This window comes from Mustela nivalis (assembly GCF_964662115.1).
Source record: "Mustela nivalis genome assembly, chromosome: 10".
In the NCBI taxonomy this organism is placed as follows: domain Eukaryota; kingdom Metazoa; phylum Chordata; class Mammalia; order Carnivora; family Mustelidae; genus Mustela; species Mustela nivalis.
The window spans coordinates 77,408,553-77,432,427 of NC_139029.1; the positions used below are offsets into that span (position 1 = coordinate 77,408,553).

At 38.1% G+C, this 23,875-nt stretch overlaps 1 protein-coding gene across 1 annotated transcript; it reads right to left on the reverse strand.

Annotated features, from left to right (window-relative positions):
- Nucleotides 1–889: 889 nt before the first annotated feature.
- On the reverse strand, nucleotides 890–21,988 carry DNTTIP2 (deoxynucleotidyltransferase terminal interacting protein 2). Its single transcript, XM_082688737.1, has 7 exons — nucleotides 21,860–21,988; nucleotides 19,034–20,679; nucleotides 16,997–17,135; nucleotides 14,853–14,948; nucleotides 12,915–13,079; nucleotides 11,344–11,453; nucleotides 890–3,006 (listed from the first exon to the last, which is right to left on the reverse strand). The coding sequence occupies exons 1-7, from the start codon at nucleotides 21,926–21,928 to the stop codon at nucleotides 2,913–2,915; spliced, it is 2,319 nt and encodes a 772-aa protein (XP_082544863.1). The 5' UTR covers nucleotides 21,929–21,988; the 3' UTR covers nucleotides 890–2,912.
- Between the last annotated feature and the right edge of the window lie 1,887 nt (nucleotides 21,989–23,875).

The following is a 23,875-nucleotide window of genomic DNA, read 5'->3' on the forward strand; positions in this document are numbered from 1 at the left end:
ATGAACATTTTTGTCATTAGATGTTTTCTTGTAATTTACTAAGAGTGGGATCCCCTAAGTTTATTCCAGTTATTTAAGGTTATATTGAACTCCAGGGGTACCTCGGTGGCTCAGTGGGTGAAGCCTCTGCCTTTGGCTTAGGTTATGATCTCAAGGTCCTGGGATAGAGCCCCACATCAGGCTTTCTGCTCAGCGGGGAGCCTGCTTCCCCTGCCCTCTGCCTTGCCTCTCTGCCTCCTTGTGATCGGTCAAATAAAATCTAAAAAAAAATTATTTAAAAGATTGTATTGAACTCTGGGCAGCCAAGTAAGGCCTCTCAACAGACATCCTTGTTATGGGGATCCATGAGAAGTTTCTCAGGTCTTAATAATAAGGAATAATGGTTTTTTTCTAAAGCAGTTAGGTTTTATCTTCTATCAATGGCGAACACAGAACTGATTTTTGTCTTGGATACTAGGAAGCTCAGAGCCCACCTTTACCAACTGTTACACTCAATTTCACAGAATCATTTTACTGATTTCACCCTGGCACCATCTGATTTCTTCCACCCTCCTTTACCTCTCCCTCATTTCCTCACTTAACAAACTAGTTGTGTTATAGGAATTTCTAGTAAGTGGTCTTAAAGGCACTGTGCAGCAAGATGGGGTGTTTCAGAAATCTTTCGCGCTCTTAGGGTATTTTGAAGGCCCTTCTTCTGTCCACACACTCTACCATGTCAGCACTCTGTATGCTTTGTAATGCTTCTCAGTTGAGGAGTCCGGGTACCTTCTCATAGTCAGGAAGCCTTAGATGAGTCCCAGTGAGTAACCTTTAGTGACACAAGCCAAAAGTCACCAAAACCTGCTTCTCATCAGAATTGCTTTGCTTAAAAAACCAAGGAAAATACATCTGTTATTCAAATATCCAGATCTTTATAGAAGATTGGGAACACTAAGACCTCCTTCTGACCTTTACCTGTAATTATACTTTGATAGCCTTTAGTTTTGAAGACTTAAAATTTCTGAAGATCACATTTGAGATGAAGATGCTGTATTACCAGTTTCAGTTCCTTAAAATAAACATTAGTAGAGGTGACTTTAAATGATTTTTAGTTAAATTATTTCAGCTTATTTCACTAAGTACTTTGTAATTGTTAAAAACTCTGTCTTGTTCCAAGTTATTTAAGTGGCTTACAAAAATGAATATAATGAAATAAAATTAAAAATGAATTTGGAGACAAAAGAGAGCGTGTTAAAATGTAACTAAAAGTAAATACTCAAAACACATACACCTAAGGTGGCTTAAGGACAGAGATGGACTTAGTGCTTAGACTCAGTTCTCTTTCCTTAGCACTGCCTTCTAATCCAGAAAGCACTAATGCTGCTTTTTGTGTGGCAAAGACTATAAGTCACTAATGTTGTTTTGCTTGTAATATGAACTGTAACATCAGAAATATGTCATGGCTGCAGTTTTCAGGTACCAACTAATTCAACCTACAGTAGCATTAGTGAGTCAGAAACCATCCCAAAATCATATGGGAGGTAAGAAGTTGATCCACACCTTGACCCTGAGAAAAACTGGATAAAGTCCTCAAACTTTCTGTGTACAGAGATCATACCAAATGATGAACAATTTTGAGCATTCTTATGGCAGAGTAGCATGAGTTGAAGCAGTGTTCTGAGAACAATGACTCCTTCTGGAAGAAATGTGTAAAGGGTAAACTAACTGTTACTTCTTGTTTTGGTATTTAATTCTTTCATAGCTGGTCCTTATTTTACCCAGTAGAAGGCAAAACTTAATATTCTTGGAATAAAAGTTTTTCTGTAAGAGAACAGGTATAAATACTTGCCCAACTTCACCTATGAATGTCACAGTCAGTTCTATTACTAGGCTGGTTATGATCCCAAAAAATAAATGCAAAATGCAGAATTTTAAATTTACTGAAATCCCAAGCAGTTTGCTGGGAAAATAGAGGTTCCATATACAATGACATTAAAGGAAGAACCCACTAAGATGTGTTATGAGAAACTGCCAATACTCCTTAGGTACCACAAACAGATTAGTCAGGATGTGCACTGTTATTGGAGATTAAATAAACTGAGCCACTTTAAAATTATTTCTGGCCAAGTTAAAATTGTCTTATTTATGCCTAATTCACCTGGAGCACAACACTGACTCTGAATAAAATTAATCTTTCCTATTTCAACTGCTAAAGATAACCGTTCTCTTGCTTTGTCCATCCTTAACCCAAACTTTCTAGGAAGTCTTCTTTACTTAAGTCCTTTTTATATAGCTTCATTTCTTGTGTTGTATACTAACACACATTTCCTCCAAAAATACTTTGGCTTCAACTACAACTTTTATGCTTACAGCAAGCAGGTTTCTGTATCCCAGATTCACCAATTTTCTGGACCTGAACTTAGAAAAGGGCATTTCTGGTATACTGTCTCCCTTCTACCTACACCTACATCTACACACACACAGACACACAAACATACACACAGCATTTCTGGAATACCGTCTCCCCCTACACACAAAAACCCACACTCACACAAAATGCATGCATGTGCTACAGTAGTATTTAGTTTTGATCATGTAATTCTAAAGCATTCTGTATATGTTAACAAACTATACTTTCTAAATGTTTTTAATTCAATTTTGTTTAAATAACCAAGTGCTGAAACTTTAGAAAAATGGTATTCATCTTAAAATGGTCGAGGTTTTCCTTTTTCTCCCTCAAAAGGTCTAAGCATGGGTGGGTCTTTCGTAGACACCCCTGCTTTTACCCCAAGGGATATGTGTCGATTCTCCCTCACGTCAACTTTTTTTTCAAAGAGGGCCGGTCTATATTAATTTGTGTGATTTTGTTAATTTTCAAAACATCTTGAGTAAATAAAGGGAGATATAAAATACTGTGGCTTGATTGCTGAATCTTAATTGCGAAATTTCTTCTTCTTTCGAAACTTCTTTCCTGCTGCGTTCGCTGCTTTTTCAGCCATGATCTCTGAGTACTTCCTTCGGTTATATCTAAAAAGAAAAACCAAACTTTTAGGTTCTAAAGTATGACAACAGAAGTTAATTTAATAGGGGTGGTGATGAGGTGGTGTAACATCTAAATCTCAAAAAATTATTTGCATTTTCACTATCTTAGCATATTTGTACTAAATTCCACCATGTGGAGCCATATTTGGAGTTAGGGGACTAAGTAGTAAACCAGAGAGCCATAAACCCTACTCTCACAGAGCCGGAAGTTTAGTGAGGGGAAAAAAATGGCAACTATAAGAGAGGCTTTTGAAGACTTTCAACCACTAGAGGACCATGTACCATAACCAGTTACCAGATGACATCAAATGCTTTAAAGACTTTTGTAGGATGAAAATGTAAAAACAGACTGATGCAGAAGCAGGTATGAGGCTCTAATTATCTTTAAGCTAGATATTAAAGAGATTTGCACTAACTCATTTTTGTTTTGTTCATGAAAATGTCAATGTGTAACAGGATATTTTATTTTAAAAGGAATCAACAAATATTTTTAAAGTTTCTTAATTTTAACTGTCATTATGGTAAATATTGATAAGTGTAGTCCACACATGTTCAAAAGAAGGGCTCACGAGTAGTTTGATTTGGAAAAATTAAGAATTCTTTAACTTTATAAAACTGTTCTGACCACTTTCACTGTGTTATATAAATCTGTTATTACTAAAGCTCAGGATTAGCTGACACTCTCTTTAAAACAAGCTATTTAATAAGCCTTTTACAATTTAACAGCTCACTCAATCCTACAAGAACCCAGCATAATTTACACATTCTAACAAACCTAAGATTACATTGAAAATGAAACAAAACCAAATCAAATGTGTTCTAACTTAAGTGACAACAAAGTAACAGACTGCTGTCACATGGGATGTTACATATGAACCCAATGGTGACCACAAATCAAAAACCATAATAGATACATAAAAAATAAAGAGTAATCCAAACATAATACTAAAGAAAGCCATCAACCCAAAAAGAAGAGAGCAAGAGAATGACAGAGAAAAACTACAAAAACAACCAGAAAACTATTAAAATGGCAGTAAATACAGACCTAACATCAATTATTTTAAATGTAAAGAGACTAAATGCTCCAATCAAAAGACACAGGGGACTGACTGAATCAAAAACAAGACTCATCTATATGGTGCCTACAAGAGGTTCGCTTCAAGCTTAAAGACACATATAAACTGAAAGTGAAGGCAAATGCAGTGGGGAAAAAAGCCAGTTAGCACTACTTTCATCTGGCAAAGTAGACTTTAAACAAAGACTATAGCAAGAAACACAGAATGGCATTATATAATAAAGAATTCAAACGAGGATATAACAGTAAATTTCTATGCATCCAACACAGAAGCACCTAAAAAAAGCAAAAATTAACAGACATGAAGGGAGAAGCAAACAGTAATACAACAGTAGGGCACTTTAACACCCCATTTACATCAATAGATGGGTCATCCAAACAGAAATCAACCAGGAAACAATGGCATCAACCAGGAAACAATGGCTTTTGATGACACACTGGATGAGACGGACTTAACAGATACGAAGAGAACGTTCCATTAAAAAACAACAGAATACATACATATTTTTTTCAAGTGCACATGGAACATTTTCCAGGACAGACCACATGCTAGCCCACAAAACAAGTCTCAATAAATTTAAGAAGACTGAAATTATACCAAGCATTTTTTCTAAAGAATGATATGAAACAAAATAAATTATAAGGAAAAAAACATAAATAAATGGAAGCTAAACAACATACTACTAAACAACCAAAGGGTCAATGAAGAAATCAAAAAGGAAAGCAAAAAAAAATACATGAAGACAATTGAAAATGAAAACGGTCAATTCTGGATGTAGCAAAAATGGATCTGAGAAGTTTACAGTGATACAGGCCTACCTCAATAAACAAGAAAAACTTCAATCTAGCCTTACACCTAAAGAAACTAGAAAAGAACAAAGCCCAAAGTTGGTAGAAAGATGGAAAAAGTGAGATTAAGGCAGAAATAAAATAGAGACTAAAAAACAAAAAAGCCAGGAATGCCTGGGTTGCCCAGTCAGTTAAGCTGCTGCCTTCGGCCCAGGTCATGATCCCAGGATCCTGGGATCGAGTCCCACATTAGGCTCCTTGCTTAATGGGGAGCCTGCCTCTCTTTCTGCCTCTGCCTGCCATGCTGCCTGTTTGTGTTCTCTCTCTGACAAATAAATAAATAAAATCTTAAACATCAACAACAAAAACTCAGAAAAAAAAAAAGGCCAGACTCATCAAGAAAAAAGAGAACTCAAAATCAGAAATGAAGAACTAAAAGATGCCACAGGAATACAAATATTTACAAGAGAATACTATGAAAAAGTATATGCCAACAAATTGGGACAACCTAGAAAAAAAATGGGTTGCTAGAAATGGACAATCTTCTAAAACTAAATCAGGAAGAAATAGAAAATTTGAAAGCTATTACTATTAACAAAACTGAATCAGTAATCAAAAGACTCCCAACAAAATTCAAGACCAGATGGATTTTTTTTTAAATTTTTTTAAAAGATTTTATTTATTTATTTGACAGAGAGATTACAAGTAGGCAGAGAGGCAGGCAGAGAGAGAGGGGGAAGCAGGCTCCCCGCTGAGCGGAGAGCCCGATGTGGGGCCCGGTCCCAGGACCATGGGATCATGACCCGAGCTGAAGGCAGCGGCTTAAGGCTTAACCCACTGAGCCACCCAGGCGCCCCAAGACCAGATGGATTCATAGCGGAATTCCACCAAACATTTAAAAGAGGAGTTAATACCTATTCTTTTCAAACTACTCCAAAACAATAGAAAACGAAGGAAAACTTCCAAATTCATTTATGAGGCCAGCATTTCTCTAATACTGAAGCCAAAGACACTGCAAAAAAACAAAACCAAAAATACTACAGGTCATATGCCTGATGAACACAGGCACAAAAATCCTCAATAAAATATCAGCAAACATGGGGCACCTAGGTGGCTCAGTGGGTTAAAGCCTCTGCCTTCCGCTCAGGTCATGATCCCACCCAGGGTCCTGGGATGGAGCCCCACATCAAGCTCTCTGTTCATCAGGGAGCCTGCTTCCTTCTCTCTCGGCTGGCCATTCTATCTACTTGTGATCTCTGTCTGTCAAATAAATAAATAAAATCTTAAAAAAAAAAAATATCAGCAAACCAACAATACATTGAAAACATAATTTACCATGATAAGTGGGATTTAATCTACACATGCAAGAGCAGTACAATATTTGCAAATCAATGTACACTGACAAGAAAAAGAATAAAACCCTATGATCATCTCAAAACAAAACAAAACAAAACAAAAAACCCAACAACAAATCAAAAAACCATTTGTTGGGGTGCCTGGGTGGCTCAGTTGGTTAAGCGTTGGACTCTTTGTCTCAGGTCATGATCATAGGGTAGTGAGACCAAGCCCTGTGTTGGGCTCCTTGCTGGGCATGAAGCCTGCTTAGGATTCTTTCTTTCTCTCCCTCTGCGCCACCCCCTTTAAAGAAAACTCCAAGTACAACATCCATTCATGATTTAAAAATTCTCAACAAAGTGGGTTTAGAGGAAACATACCTCAACACAGTAAAGGCCATATAGGAAAAATAAACAACTAACGTCATAATGGTGAAAAACCAATAGGTTTCCCTCTAAGATTAAGAACAAAACGAGGATGTCCATTCTCATTGCTTTTACTCAATACAGTACCAGAAGTCCTAGATGCAGCAATTAAATAAAAATAAATGACATCCAAATTGGGAAGAAGTAAAACTGTCACTATTTACAGATGACATGATACTACATAGAGAAAACCCGGAAGACCCTGCCAAAAACTGTATCAGAATAAATGAATTCAGTTAAGCTGCAGGATACAAAATTAATATACAGATATGCTGTGTTTTTATACACTATACACTATACAAAGTAGCAGAGAAGTTAAGAAAACAATCCATTTACAACTGTATCATAAAAAATAAAATACCTAGGAATAAATTTAACTAAGGAGACTGAAAGACCTGTACACTGATAGCTGTAAGACAGTGATGAAAAAAAATTGAAGACAACACATACAAATGGAAAGATATCAAGCTCATGGATTGGAAGGATTAATACTCTTAAATAAATGTCCATAGTACCCAATGCAATATAGAGATTCTATGCAATTCCTAACAAAATATCACAATATCATTTTTTATAGAGCTAGAACAAATAATCCTAAAATTTATACAAAACCATAAAAGACCTCAAATAGCCAAAGCAATCTTAAGAAAGAATAACAAAGCTGGAGGTATCACAATCCCAGATTTCAAGATATACTACAAAGCTATAGTAATCAAAACAGTAAGGTACTGGTATAAAAACAGGTAAGTGGAACAGAAGAGAGCCCAGAAAGAAACACACACTTATATGGTCAATTAATCTATGACAATGGAGAAAAATAGTCTTTAATAAATGGTGTTGGAAAAACACGATAGCTACATGCAAAGGAATGAAACTGGACCACTTTCTTACACCATATGCAAAAATCAAAATGGATTAAAGACCTAAATGTGAGACCTAAAACAGTAAAACTCCTAAAAGAAAACATAGGCACCAATCTCTTGGGATGCAAGTCTTAGCAAAATATTGATAGGTATGTCTCTCCAAGAAAGGGAAACAAAAGTAAAAATAAACAAGTGGGACTACACTACTTGCAAAAAAGAGTTTTTGCAGAGCAAAGGAAACCAATAAAACAAAAAGGCAACCCACTGAATGGGAGAAGATTTATGTGCAAATGATAATCTGATAAGGAGTTACTATCCAAAATATATAAGTAACTTACACAACTCACATCAAAAAACAAAACAAAACAAAACAAAACAACCCCCCCCCCCAAACAGTCTGATTAAAAAATAGAGGGCCTGAGTATTTCCCCAGGGACATACAGAAAAGGGCAACACACACATGAAAAGATGTTCCACATCACTAATCACAAGGCAAATGCAAATCAAAATTACAGTGCTACATCACATCATACCAGTCAGAATGGCTGGTATCAAAAATACAAGTAGTAACAAATGTTGGCAAGGATTTGGAGAAAAGTTGGGAACTTTCATGTACTCTTTGTAGGAAAGTAAATTGGTGTACCCACTGTTGAAAACAGTATGGAGGTTCCTCAAAAAATCAATAACAAAAATACCCAAAAATACACTATGACTTAGTAATTCCACTACCTGGTATTTACCCCAATAAATCAAAAACACTAACTCAAAGATACATGCACTCCAGCATTATTTACAATAGCCAAGATTTAGAAACAACCCAAGTGCCAAGTGTCCCATCAATAGATGAATGAATAAAGATGATGTGAGACAGACATATACAGACAGACAGACACACACACACACTGGAATATTACTGAGCCATATAATCTTGCTATTCAGGGCAACATGGATGGACCTAGAGGATATTAAGTAAGTCACACAGAGAAAGACAATATGATTTCACTTATAAATGGAATCTAAAAAGCAGATGAACAAAAAACAGACTCTTAAATAGTTAGAATGCCTAGTATCAAAAGTAGTAACAAGTGTTAGTGAGGATGTGGAGAAAAAGGAACCCTTATTCTTTTGTTGGTGGGAACCACAATGGTTGTGCCAAAACAGTATGGAGAGACCGAGAATAAACTGGTAGTTACCAGAGGTGGGGGCTGGGTGAAACAGATGAAGGGAATAAAGAGGTACAAACTTCCAGATATATAAAATAAGTCATGGAGACAAAAAACACAGGATACACAACACCGTCAATAATATTACAACAACACTGTATGGTAACAGATGGTGACTACGCTTGTAGTAGTGAGCATTTTATAATGTAGAGAACTGTCGAATCACGTTGCATACCCGGAACTAATGAAACACTGTAAGTCAACTATACCCCAACAAACAAAACCAAAAACCACATACAACACAGAAAATCGCGTTTTCTCCTGTATATTACACTTACTTCTTCTGTTCCAAGGCATTCCTACTCATGAACACAGGACACATTAGTATGTTTACTGAATTTCCCTATCCCAAAGTGTTTGTTCAGAGGCCAGAAACCTCTTAAAGAGAATGTTGTAGAAGGAATTAAAACATTGCAAGGAGATGGGCTAGTAGAGTGTTTCACAGTCTGATACATAAATTTAGGTGACAGACAATATTCACTTTAAGCAATGTATTTATCTTCATGCACATTATAAAAATTGTAAGCCAACAAACCCATTTCCAGTAGGCAATATAAAGTTTCTTTTTAAAATAAAGCAGGCAGCACACACATAATGCAAACACTGTGAAAATGATACTCAGTGACTGAAGTATGGGAACAATGAACTAAGAACACTACCTCTAATTCACAATTTTACGAGTCTCATTCTACGAAATTTATAGTTTACACCCCCAACTTCCTCACATCATTATTTTTTAGTGAAAGCACTATCAGCACTGCTGTGATTTCTGAGACTACTATCCTCAAGATTACAGAATACAGGTCCATTTTTAACCAGAACATACGGTTAACACTTAGTAAACAAAAACTTACTCAGCTTGCACCATGCCTGTGTAGGGATGGAAAATAAAACAGGCTTGAGACAGGAAAATAGGAGAGACTGACAGAATGAATGTGGACTAGAGGAGGAGGTGTTAAGTACTTGGTAATGGGTGGTTAGTGATACTATTTAGTCATGAGATACAGAGCACTGGGACAGGACTAGCTTGTACTGGAAGGGTGCAGCAGCTGGATATGTGGGTCTAGACTGAGGAGCAATCTGGATTAGACAGACTGCATTTCGAAGCCAAGAGTATATAGATTATAATTAAAGCCCTGTAGGGGATGAGATTTCCAAGGAAAGAGTAATAAGTAAGGAAAGAAGATTGCTTATTTCTAAAATTTTTACCATTGCCCATACTAATTATAAATAGCTTACATAACATTTGTGTTAAATTTGTTTTCCATGCTGACAAAGTTTTTAAAACCTTTATAATCTTTTCATTTTTGCTATTAAACTAATCTCAAAGTTCCACAAGGGTTTCTATATGAAGCATGCTTTTAAATCTCCTGTAATATATACATACCTGCTTCAAGGACATTTAAACATATTCCTAAATGCTCCCATCTTAAAAAAAAAAAAAAAATTTCTCTAACTCCACACCCACTACTACTAGCCTTGCCCCTCTCCCTCTTCTCAAACTTCATTTCATTTCTTTTTTTTTTTTTTAAAGATTTTATTTGTTAATTTCACAGAGATCACAAGTAGGCAGAGAGGCAGGCAGAGAGAGAAGGGAAGCAGACTCCCCACCAAGCAGAGAGCCCGATGCAGAGCTCGAACCCAGGACCCTGGGATCATGACCTGAGCCGAAGGCAGAGGCTTTAACCCACTGAGCCACCCAGGCACCCCTCTTCTCAAACTTCAAAGAATTGTCTCCATTTCTTAATTTTCAACTAACTCTCCAATCCTCTCTAGTCTGGTTTCCTCCTCATCGCTCCTGGCAAGAATGTTTTGACCTCCACGTATATCCAAAGTTTTAGTTTTCTTTTTTTAAATTTAATTTTATTTAAATTCAATCAATTAACATAGTATGTATAACTAGTTTCAGAGGTAGAGCTTAGTGATTCATCAGTTGTATGTAATACCCAGTACTCATTACGTCACCTGCCCTCCTTAATGCCCATCACCCAGTTTGATCTCTCAGCAGCATTTATTCCTCTTAATTACTCCCTCTAGTTTGTTTGTATCTGCTCAAAACATTCTCCTTCCTTGACTTCTGTGATATTAGTCATCCTGGTTTTCTTAATAGCCTCTTAACCACTCTTTCCTAGTCTCCTTTGCAGGCTCATTCTCCTCTAGTCAGTCAAATGTTTTCAAGCTTCCATCTAAAGCAGCGGTTCTAAACTGAGAATGCTTATGCCCCTCAGGGGACATCTAGAAATGTCAGCAGTCATTTTTTAAAAAAAAGATTTAATTTATTTATTTGACAGAGAGCCAGAGCACAAGCAGGCAGAGCAGCAGGCAGAGGGAGAGAGAGAAGCAGACTTTCTGCTGAGCAGAGAGCCTGATGCGCGGCTCAATCCCAGGACCCTGAGATCATGACCTGAGCCAAAGGCAGGCACTTAACTAACTGAGCCACTCAAGTGCATAGAGGACAGTTCTTCCTAATAAAGAATTATCCCATCCAAAATGTAAATAGTGCTGTTGAGACACTGTGCTAAAGCCATTTAAAAATTACCTGAAGATTTAAAGTTTATGTATATTCTAAAGGAAAACATACATAATACAAAGTAAGACATAAATTCCTTTACCTTCTGAACTCAGAATCAGCCAGCAATTCTTCCACAATAGTTCTCTTCCTTTGTTTTTTGGGAATTCGTGAATGGTAGAAGTCAGCTGGATTGTCAACAATGGTTCCAATCTATGAGCGATTGATAGAAATGAGTCATGCAATACTTGAATGCTAAGTTGCATTCACATTTCAGGGTAGCTCTAACAAAGTATATTTATAGCAAAGAATGAAAAATCCAACTTAAATGATACCAACATAAAGTTAGTTTTGCCATTTTTTAAAACAAAAATAAGTCACCTCTTCAACTGGCACTGGCTCCTACAATGACATTTCATTAGAATTTATAGTAAAGCCAAAAATCCTCTTATATAATTTAGTGCTAGGCAGGACAGTAAATTCTTGATGAATAGTGTAACTAGAAAAGTGGGACAGAGAATATCAATTCTTTTTTTAGTTTCCCAATTTAATAAAATTGATACATAAATTCTACTCCCCACCTATTTGATCTCCTAGGTGAGAACTTTCTCAGAACTTTCTTAGGAACCACTCTGCATCTGTTCAAACATTTGGTGTCCACCATGTGCCAGGTCCACCATGTGCCAAGTACTGTGCTAAGTGTTTGGGAAATAAAGACAAAGAATATCTGGTCCCTGCCAGCAAGGAGCCCACAGTCTTATTTTAGTATATGTGCTGCCGAAGCGAGCACAGGAGCCCACAGTCTTAAGAAAAATCCACAGACAAGTAAGTAAAAGATTAAAGCATAAAATAATTATTATGCTGAGCAAAACACTATAGATGCCCTAAAAAAAAAAAAAAAAAAAGTGTGACCAACTCTACCTAAGGGAGGTCAAGGTTCCCTCCAAGTGTGTTGGAGCTTAAGAGGGCAATGTGACAGAAGAGCTGGGGAGCTGGTCTGAGTGCAGACCATACAGACTCTACCCTATGGGTCATAAAGAATCACCGAAGGTATCATTGAATGTTACCTATGATATCACTGAGCAGAGGTGTATCATGAACAGACTGCCAGGTTAACTGGCTACAATGTGGAGGATGGACTAGAAGGGGAGGAGACCTGGAGGTGAATGACTATTAGAGTAATTAAGTAAGAAGTGAGAAGAAGGAACAGAATGAAGCCGACAGCCACAAGAGGGGGAATCAACTGAATTTTTCATCTGGAAATACTTTGGAAACCAACTTTTAACTTACTTTCAGCATTTGCCTGGGGATGCCCCCGTATCTGGAGAAGAGTATGGTGCAAATGATTCCCTATTTCCTCTTCCATCATGTAAGAATTCTTGCTGTTAGGCTATTACTATTCATATATGGTATACCCAACGTAGAGGTTCCAAAACTTTTAGAGGTATGACCTGGAAACTTAGTTACCATCTGCAGCACCTTCCCTCTATATGGAATGCCATTACAAGCTGGTAGCCAAAAGATTGTCTGAATTGGGTTTTGCTCATTATTATACAGCCCAAGCAGGTGTGCACTATAAATATTCAACTATGTTAAGAGTAAACAGAAGGAACACTACAGTGCTTTCCAAACTAAAATCTACATAACATCACTGCCATTATTGTTTATTCATACCTGGAAGTACTTGGGGAAGCCATCCCTATCATTTTTCTTATAAAATCTTTTTGGGTCCATGCTAGCTCTCATCTTCAGTGCTTTGAGATCATTTTTTAACTCATCTGTCAATTCTGGAGCTTTCATACCAAACCAGCCATCACCTGCTGTTTTCTGTCGTTCTTTCTGAAATTCAGATTTCAAAAATAAACAGAGAATTCTAACGTTAATAAGCAATGTATAAACTATAGCTCATTCCCTTCAAAATTAATATATACAAAAAACTTCATGAATTAAAAACAAATGAGGTTACTTAACAGAATGTATTATTAGTCCCCAGATTCACCTTTTTCTGTTCTTTTTTAAAAAAAAGATTTTATTTATTTATTTGACAGACAAAGATCACAAGTAGGCAGAGAGGCAGGCAGAGAGAAGGGGAAGCAGACTCCTGCTGAGCAGAGAGCCCGATGTGGGGCTTGATCCCAGGACCCTGGGATCATGATCCAAGTGGAAGGCAGAGGCTTTAACCCACTGAGCCACCCAGGTGCCCCCGGATTCACTTTCATAAAAGAAACTATATCACAGTGTTTTCTTTGTTAAATTAGGCATAGTATTATCAGTTTCATAAATGAGAGCTCCTTAAAATTTTTTTTTTAATCTTAGTAACCTGCAGGAGCAAGTTACGTAGTGACTTGCAGAGGTGCCAGTTAAGCTCCCCCAGCTTGTGCTCTATACCTCTCAAGTAAAATAAATAAAATCGTAAAAAAAAAAAAAAAAAAAAAAACACAAAAAACTGCTGACTTCCTGGGAGAACAATATACAGCTTCAATTTTTATTGGGCAATATAGCCTACACAAGAGATAATGTATAAAAACATTTTCACTTCTGGAGTTTATATGTGAATATTAATAATTTTATTCAGTGTGACTCAAAGTCACTCCAACAAGTCCAGAAATCTATATTATTTATAAAATTTAAAAATAAGCTCTATTTTTTGGGAAACTCCTAGCAAGTTATTTACTTACTTTTAAATCATTCATACAACATATGGAGTGTCAATCATGTGCCAGCATGCTCCATATTAGTGATGATACATTACTGGGGTACTACCTTCCAATTTCCCTCAAACTCTCTTGATAACTTCTTTACAATTACTATTTGAAATGGCAGACGGAACCAACCCCCAACTTTAAAAAAATAAAAAAAGTTTCCTATCCTCTCACTGGGCAGACTACAGACACCCAGGTTTTTAGGTGGCTACATTAAGCTCCCTACAAAGGCCTGCAACAGAGCTCTTAGCTCTTGGTGAAAAGTACTACAAGCCAAGTGTGGACAAGGACCTTATATGCTTGCTGTCACTAATTTTTAAGACAGCGGAGGGTTGGGGGGGAGCTGTCCTCTATGTGCACCACTTGGTGCACTTTATGAAAATCTATGTAACACATGTTATGGAGGCACCTGGGTTGCTCACTTGGTTAAGCATCTAACTTCGGCTCAGGTAATGATCTCAGGGTCCTGGGACTGAGCCCTACAACGGGTTTCCTGCTCTGCAGGAAGCCTGCTTCTCCCTCTCCCAGTCCCCCCGTTTGTGTTCCCTCTCTTGCTCACTCGGTCTCTAAAATAAATAAATAAAATCTTAAAACAAAAGTGTTTATGGAACTTCATTTTCTGGGCCCTTAAATGTGTGATATCTTTCTTTACAAGTATGTATTTTTTTAAGACTTTATTTTTACTATTTAAAAAATATTTTATTTTTTAAAGTAATCTCTATACTCAACATGGGGCTAGAACTCAAAACCCTAAGATTACAAGTTACATGCTTTACCAAATGAGCTAATCAGGTGCCCTGAAAATACATATTTTTAAATTACAACTATTTATACAACTATGTTGTATAAGCTGAATATATACAGTCAAATGCACCTCAATAATCTAAATAATGAGTGTCACTATACTTACTCTGCGTTTTTTCTGAAGTTGATGCTTTGATTCACTATATGGTGGGACACAGTAGTTTTTTTCAAAATCAGGAGTAATAATGGCTTTCTGCAAAAGCTGTAAAAATATTAAAGTGGTTTTTAAAATAATATCAGAATATCATAATTTTTTCCAACATTTTTTGCCTTAAAAGAGAAATATCTCCCACACTGAAGACTACTCCAAATATATTAACCCTCTTTATGCACAACCATACCACTGCAAAGTTGTTTTGGTCCTTAAGTTTGTAAATTGTATCATAATAAAAATGCTTTAGAAGGCAAACTGAAAAGATTATTTTAGGAAACTTCATCTTACATTTCTTTTTCTAAACTGAATCAGCATGTATCAGATTCACATTAATGTGTCTAACCTGTATTTATTGGCTTACAACCAGCCAAACAACTGGAAAATAAAATCAACAGGAACAAATACCATAATGGCTCTTGAAATCTCTGAAAACAAACAAACAACCCTAACTAGTCTTTAATAAGTTCTTTTGATGTTGGTAAACAGCTTCTGATCTGAGAAGACTCTATTACTAATATGTACAATGAAATAGATTTGATTAAACTTATACATCTATCTAGATAAATGTGCTTTTTGCAATTCAACAGTCTTAGATTTTCTTTCAATATCAATTCATACACAGATCAAATTCATTCTTTTTAATAGCTGTTATGCACTAACATTCTTCTTCTAACATTTGGTTTTAAGTCTCCAAACCTTTATCTGTTGAAAACTGTAAACATCATCTCTGCACACTTGTGATTATTTTCTATAAGATTCCAAAAATGCATCACTTAAAAATGAAAAAGAACCCCCAAAAGTATAGGCATCTTCCACAGAACACTTACATGTAGCTAATAAATACACAAAAAGATGATCAACAGCAAATAAAAACAGCCACGAGGCACCAGTAACAACAAACAAAAATATCATACCCAGTGCTGGTCACAATGTAAAGAAAAAGAGCAAGGATTAACTGTGGTAGGACTTCACATTACCTGAATGCAAGGCAATTTAGCAGTACCTGTCAAACCTGAAGTGATATATTTTGGAATCTTAGGGAAATAATCACAAGTGTGCAGAGAAGGTGGTGGAGAGGACAGAGCTGAAGGAAGAGAAGCACCTTGAATGTTCTGAGGGACTTAAAAACAGGAGAATATCATAGTCAGGTTTGAGTTTCGTTTCATTTTAAAGTAGCATCTATCCCCAACCTGGGGCTCTAACTCACAGCCTAGAGATCAAGAGTCACATGCTCTTCGGACTGAGCCAGCCAGGTACCTTTTTTGTTTTTTAAAATAGAAATCTATCAAAAGTATAGAGGATGGCTTGAAGAAAAGAGTAAGGAGGCTACCGCAGAATTCTAGATGAGAAATAAAGCCCCGCACTAGCCAGTGACAGTGGGGTGAAAAGGAGGGAACTCAGTAGAGTATGTAAGCAGCAGTATCTGCTTGGTTCCGCTTTGATCAGCCTCTATGGAAAGGTAGGTCAGTGATGGACTGCAAAAGAAAAAGAGTTTGGCATCATTAACCAACCCTGAGAATACTAAAGAAGTAGCTGGTTCAGGCAGGGAAGTGAACGAGGGCAATTAGGGAGGTCAAGTGGCTGAGCACATCTCAATAAACAGTCAACAGGCACAAGAGAATTTGAAGACCTGGAGGCACAGTTAAGGCTAGAGAATACAGATTTGGGGAAGTCATGCCATGTGACTTAAGCTGAGGGTTTGGATGAGGTTACCTAACTTGTAATTCCCTTCTGAAATTATATGTACAATTTTATGCATATATGCACATGTGTATTTTTCCTAGTTGGGAGGGGGGCAGCACCCACAGTTTTCAGATTCTTAACAGCATCCAGAACTGTTATGAACTAAAAATGAAGCAAGAAAAGAAGAAAACACATCCCCTAGGATAACTGGTAGGTGCAAGAGGAATGCTGACCCTGTATAAATTACTTTTCAATTTTATCTTTTATAGCTAGGACTTTGAGAGGAAAAGAGGAGCACAGCAGGTTAACATGGTTTCACTGCAGGAAAATTAGTCCGTTATCAAGAACTAATCATGTCTAGAAGTGATTGGTTAGTTCTATGAAAACCCAACATGACACTGTATGTAACTTACCTCATTTTTCTTTTTCTCCTTGATCTGCGTCAGGGTTCTCTTCTTCGACTGTAGTTTGTCCGCATTGAAATTAATATACAAGCCACCCAACTGCTTGATACTCATACCAGGGTCTATGCTGCTGCTTGTCAACTTCAGACTGAAAGAGAATGATCACTTAAAGATCAAGTAATCACATCAAAATGGAAGCAAGTGAGACTGTTCTTTTTAAAAATCACTTTTTTCTTCTACCCTTTTACTGCCAATGACAAAAAAAAAAAAAAAAAAAAAAAAAAAGGAAATCTTATTTTTACAATGGAGTTTCTGAAAACCTGAAACACATGTTTTAAATCTAATAAAATCATTTAGAAGAAAATTCCAGGATAAATAATGAGTAAGTTTTTTGGGAACATATCAAAATTTATTCCTCAGATTAACTTAAAGAGGATTAAGACTATATGTCAGCAGACTTCATAAAGAAAAGAACTGCAGAGAAGAGGAGATACATCTGGCAATTCAGCTCAACTTCATATACAGGTGTTGAGTCAACAAACATACATAACCTCTATCTCTAAAACCAATGAAAAAGACAGGTTCTGAACTTCCCAGTTATCTAAGCTTAGAATGTTTTCTGGATGAATAAGGGTATTTGGTAGTGCTTCTAAATCAGTGAGTTTTAAACAGCAGTGAACATCTCTATTTCTCACTGGAGATTTTAAAAAATACAGAAGTCATACCCCTCATCTACCAAACCAGTTGGGTCTGGGCTCCTGTTACATTTATATAGTAAGAATTTCTACTTTTATATTACTGGAAGGTCCTTTTTATAAGCAAATATAGTTACCTTCTTCCCTAATTATTTATTTAAACTGAGCAGTTTAAAGTTTTGATCAGTCTCTACCGGAAAGTGAAATCATTCTACTGCAGTGGTTTAGCAGTGATTCTCAACCCTAAAAAGATACATTAGAATTATCCTGGGAAACAGTGTGCCTTTTAAAAAATAAGTATGCTTGAGGCTGGCCTCAGAGATTTATTTCACTGGCTTCGAGTGAAAACTGCTTATTTGTTAAATGTATAGACTCTTGCCAAGGACGTATTTCCACTAGGTACAGGGCCACCAGAGCCCTGTGCCTAAGAAAAACAAATTGAAAACAGAAAAAAAGAAACTAAAAAAACAGTCCCAAAGTCAGTATTTTTTAATGGGTGCTAGACAGGATTATAGGTGATTATTTTTCTCCACCTTTTCCCTATTTTTCAACTCTACAATTAGCATAGAGAAAAGATAAAAGTTCCTTTCCTTCCCTTTTATGTTGCCCTTAACAATCATGTAGGAAAATCTTAACAGATGATTTTGAATAGATCACTGGTGGGAGAAATATGACTAACAAAGGCACCCACAGACTAGGGATATGCTGGATAAAAGAGTTCTTCCATAAAGAACGTGAGGCAGGGGCACCTGGGTGGCTCAGTGGGTTAAGCTGCTGCCTTCAGCTCGGGTCATGATCGCAGGGTCCTGTGATCGAGCCCTACATCGGGCTCTCTGCTCAACCAGGAGCCTGCTTCCTTCTCTCTCTCTCTGCCTGCCTCTTTGCCTGCTTCTGATCTCTCTCTGTCAAATAAATAAATAAAATCTTTTAAAAAAAAAAAAAAAAAAAAAGAACGTGAGGCAGTAGTTTTCTCAATTTCCATGTTTTCTTTTCTTTTCTTTTTTTTTTTTTTTTAAGATTTTATTTATTTGACAGAGAGAGATCACAAGTAGGCAGATGGGCAGGGAGAGAGAGGAGAAAGCAGGCTCCCTGCTGAGCAGAGAGCCCTATACCGGGCTTGATCCCAGGACCCTGAGATCATGACCTGAGCTGAAGGCAGAGGCTTAACCCACGGAGCCACCCAGGCGCCCCAATTTCCATGTTCTCTAATATTTTATATTTTTATGATAATCAGCCACTTGAAATATGTGTCAAAAACTTTTAAAACTTTAAAAGTTTTAAAACTTAAAACTATAAAAGTTTTAAAACTTTAAACTTAAAAGTTTTTAATAAAAATAAAGGCAAAACTTACAGTTTAGACTTTGTGCTATTTAGGAAGTCATCTTCATCACTAAACTCACTATCTTTGTTTGTGTCATGGTCTGATTGTTCTTCACTTTTTTCATCCTCTTCCTCCTCTTTTTTTTCCTCAGTGGCAACTTCACTTGCTTTGTCTCCCCCATCCAAGTAAAAATGTTTATCAGTACTCAATCCAGGAGTTTTGTCAATTACAAACAATGCATGGTCACATGACATATTTTCTGATTCTCCATGTAAAGACTCCTTTTGACCATTATTTTCGACAAAACACACAGTGTCCTCTTCATTCTCACTATCTTCAGACTGCTGGCTTTCGTCACTGCTGAGAACTAACAGAACAGAATCATCTTTGTCCAGCGATGTGTGGAGCTCAGACTTCAATAGTCTGTTTGCACACTCAGAATCTACGTCCCTTCCTTCATTCCTATCTTCGCTGATACCTGTAACGGTGCACTCTTCTTCATCACTACCACCATCACCAAATTCTGTCAAGTCACTTGTTTTTATGGTGCTCTTTCTCTCTTCATTCCATCTGTCCACTTCTACCACTGCAAATGTTTGAGCTAATGATTTTATTATAGCCTCACAGTTCAGATTTGAGGGCTCTGACGTGGTCTTATTATTTCGGGGGGTTGAATGCCTTTGAGAAACAGACAGCTGAATGCCAGTGTCCTGAGGTTCAGAAAGGCTCTCCAACTGAGAATTTTTCTTACTTACTTCTTTTTCCTCATCTACTATTCCCTTGGGTTCTTCATCTAAATTCTTACAATTCTGCTTTGTAATTTCTTTGAGAGGTGCAACATTGGCCTTTTCCTTCTCTCTTGTATTAAAACATTGGCGTTTTTGCACTGTTCGTTTTTTTTCTGAATTTTTGCAGAAGGAATCATCATCAAAGTCTTTACACATTTCATTTTTACAGAAATTTGGCTTATTTATCTGAGAAAGAGATCTCACTGGTAAACAAGGTGTTTGTCTGGTATCTGAATCCTCTGAATTCATAGTTGTATTTATGATTCGCTTTTCATTTTCTGGTGCAATATCAGTATCTTTCTCCTCAGTTTGTGTGTGTAATTTCTTCTGCATACTTCTCGTTCTCATAGTTGCAACTCCAGACAATGAAGAAATGTCTGAGTACGATGCCTCAGCATCAGAAATAGCTTCTTCATATAATTCTTGGCTTGGGTCTCTTACAGATTTAGCCTTACTTCGTCTGGTATTTGTAGTTATTGCAGGTGGCACAATTCTAGAAATACCTGAAACATGTGATTCAGCTTCAGAGTCACCATCGTCTTCTTCAATATGAGACTCATTTACTGGAGTTATTTTAAGCCTTTTTCGAACACTGGACACTGGGGTACATGGAACTAAGATCTGTCGCCTCCTAGTTACTCTTAAAATGGAATCCTGGCACTCATACACAGAAGAACAATTGGACTCTGCTTCAGAGGTCTCTCCATCAACAGATGGTTTGTTCATTTCAGATAATGAGACTGTAGTTCCATTCTTTCTCTCTCTGGTTTTAGGAGTTCTAGAGACTGGACTTTGTTTCCTAGTGGTTTGTGATTCAGTAGTAGTTGGGTCAACAGGTAGACATTCCTTTCTGCTTTTTGGATGTGCATGAATTCTTTTAGCAGAATTCTGTAAGCAGAATAAACACACTGTGATTTAGGCAGGACTGAAACTAAGGCACTCCTCTCATGAACACATTTTAAGAGGGTACTAAAAAACTCACCAGCACCCATTTAAAAGGAAAAAAACAAAACTTGAACACTAAATACTGGATCTAACACTAGATTTGCAAGGCCCTGCCTCACAACCACCCATTACTCATGATTTTTAACAATAAAAACAAAAAAGATACTGTATCTGACTGTGCATTTGCAGGACCTGCCCCACTAGCCACGCCCAAGACATAGATATAATTTTAGGGAGCAAAACAACTAACTGAAAAGAAAATTTTCTGCCCGGAAGTATCACATACCAAATACGCTAGGTGGACCTACATACTGATACGCAGTCAGGGGAAGAGATAAGAAAGGAAGTATTAACTCTAAGCACAGATGTGTTTAGGAACACACCAACGGAATCAGTCGCTGCCCTTACCTTTACATACATAAATGAATTCACGTTTTATTCCCTCTGTCGCAGAATCAGAGCCAACAGACGTCTATAGCTACTGATAGTCACCAGGAGGCATCACTGCAGCCTTCCTCACTCCAGAATAAAGTGCTGTGGGGCCACTACCAGCTCCCCACCTGACAACGGTAACCTTCTCTCTAATCCTGCTAATTATAATTAAGACTCACACTTGGTAGCCGAAATTAAACCTCCTTCATACGGTTTTAACAGGTTAGAAGGCCTCAGCTGTGCATCTGCCATTACAAAGAACTACCCAGAGCAAGTTACTTGACCTCTCTGTTCCAAGTTAAGGGCTGTTTTTTTGTTTTTGTTTTTTGAAGATTTTATTTATTTATTTGACAAGTAGGCAGAGAGGCGGGGGGTGAGAGAAGGTGAGGGGGAAAGCAGGCTCCCCGCCGAGCAGAGAGCCCAATGAGGGTCTCGATCTCAGGACCCCGGGATCATGACCCGAGCCGAAGGCAGAGGCTTTAACCCACGGAGTCCCCCAGGCGCCCTCAGGCTAAGGACTGTCTTAAACAACCGTAGCGAGGACCGAAGAGGAAGCTACGGGGTTAGCACTGGGTGCGACACGGCAGCGCGCGCAACAAGTTCGGGCCCTTCCCGCCGCCCTACCACCCTAAATAAGCGCCGCTCTGTGAAGAAGCAGCGGCAGAAATGAGGCCGCCCTGCGATCTCCTACCTTCCGCTGGGAGTTTTCAGCCAACGCTTGGACGGTGGCCTGAGGCCTCCCGGACCTGGTCACCACCATGCTCCCTGCTCGCGGCCACCCCGGCCTGCCTCTGTTCCGGCGCCCCGGAAATGCGTCAAATAAGCGTCTCGCTCGCAGTTTCAGCGAGGATCCCGGAACTAACGAGAATCTCGTTGCGGCCTCCGGCCTTTGGGATTCCCAAGGCCAAGGTTTCTAGTCTTCCCTCCAGTGCCCTGGAAAGTCAGATGCACGGGCTCTGGCCGGGAGGGAGAGTCGTGAGGGCGGCGGGCCCGCAGTGATGGAGGGCCCTCGTCCCAGTTTCACACAAACCAATAGGAAAATAGCATCTTCTTTCCAACTTTAACCATTCTCTCATGTATTTGGTCTTCATGTAGTCATGGGTGTGACTGAAGGAGGCGTTTCCATTATTTATAACACTTTTTTTTTTTGGTAACGATGTACTCTTGTCTTATTCGTGAAATTAAATATTATTATTTTGTTAATAAACTCGAAAGACTCGGTTTGGGTAAAGATGTATTTGTTAAACGTTACAGAAACTCAAAGACAAGGAAGCTATCTAAAGGTAATGGTTACCGATCAGAAATAAGCGGAAAAGAAATGTTAACTTTTATTTTTAAAAAAAGATTTTATTTATTTATTTATTTGTCAGAGAGAGAGAGAGAGGAGCGAGAGTGAGCACAGGCAGACAGAGTGGCAGGCAGAGGCAGAGAGGGAGAAGCAGGCTCCCTGCCAAGCAAGTAGCCAGATGTGGGACTGGATCCCTGGGATCATGACCTGTGCCTTTGAAGGCAGCTGCTTAACCAACTGAGCCATCCAGGCGTCCCAAGAAATGTTAAATTTTAAAGGAGAGCGATAAAATTTTGTTGTTATTCTTGCAGTGAAGAGAATGACCAGAATCAAGAGATGTTTGGTATTCTTTTAGGATGAAGTATGGCGAATTAGAATATATTTTAGGGGAGCGGAAAGGGATATTCTTAGAGGTGAGAAAGGATGAGTTCTTCCTTCACCAAATCTATATAACAGAAAACCATTTTTTTTTTTTCTTATCGTCACAAAACAGATTTTTCATTGGGCACATGGCCATCCAACTAAATAGGTCCTTTCATAGTTTCCCTTGCAGCCAAATGGGGCTGACTAAATTTTGGCCAGTTAGTATAAATTGTTGTGTAGCTCTTTAGGGACATAGGGAAAGAGGAGGTCCTCCCTGCTTGCTTGCTTGCTTTTTTTAAGATTTGTTTATTTGACAGAGATCAGAAGTAGGCAGAGAGGCAGGCAGAGAGAGGGGAGGAAGCAGGCTCCCTGCTGAGCAGAGAGCCAGATGCAGGACTCTATCCCAGTACCCTGAGATCTGACCTGAGCCAAAGGCAGAGGCTTAACCCACTGAGCCACCCAGGCGCCCCTCCCTACTTTCTTTAACTTCATTTTTTTCCCTGGAAAGCTGTATTCTCAGGTTACAAGCAGCAAGTTTGTGCAATGAAGAGAGGGGCCACACTTTAAGGATGGCAGAGCAGTGAGAAAGAAAACATGAGTCCCTGACAACTGATGGAGCTGCCCTATTCTCAACAGCCCACTTCTGGATCTGTTTCACCTTAAACACCTGTTTACCCCCCTTCAAGTTTTTATTTAAATTCCAGTTAGTTAACATACAGTATAATATTAGTTTCAGGTGTAGAATTTAGTGATTAAAAAACACACCCATGTTTTTATTTTTTATTTTTTTAAAGATTTTATTTATTTGACAGAAATCACAAGTAGATGGAGAGGCAGGCAGAGAGAGAGAGAGAGGGAAGCAGGCTCCCTGCCGAGCAGAGAGCCGGATGCGGGACTCCATCTCAGGACCCCGAGATCATGACCTGAGCCGAAGGCAGTGGCTTAACCCACTGAGCCACCCAGGCGCCCCCACACCCATGTTTTTAAAGTCCCTGTTATTTGGGGGATTTTCTGTTATTGCAGCTGAGCCAAATCTAACTGAAGAATGGAATAAAA

Excerpts from the sequence above, each read along its gene's own strand:
- DNTTIP2 (XM_082688737.1), bottom strand. The coding sequence starts at position 21,928 with ATGGTGGTGACCAGGTCCGGGAGGCCTCAGGCCACCGTCCAAGCGTTG. Across the intron at positions 17,136-19,033 it reads AATAGCACAAAGTCTAAACT|TCTGAAGTTGACAAGCAGCA; the intron begins GTAAGTTTTGCC and ends ATTCTCTTTCAG. Across the intron at positions 14,949-16,996 it reads AGGAGAAAAAGAAAAATGAG|CTTTTGCAGAAAGCCATTAT; the intron begins GTAAGTTACATA and ends ATATTTTTACAG.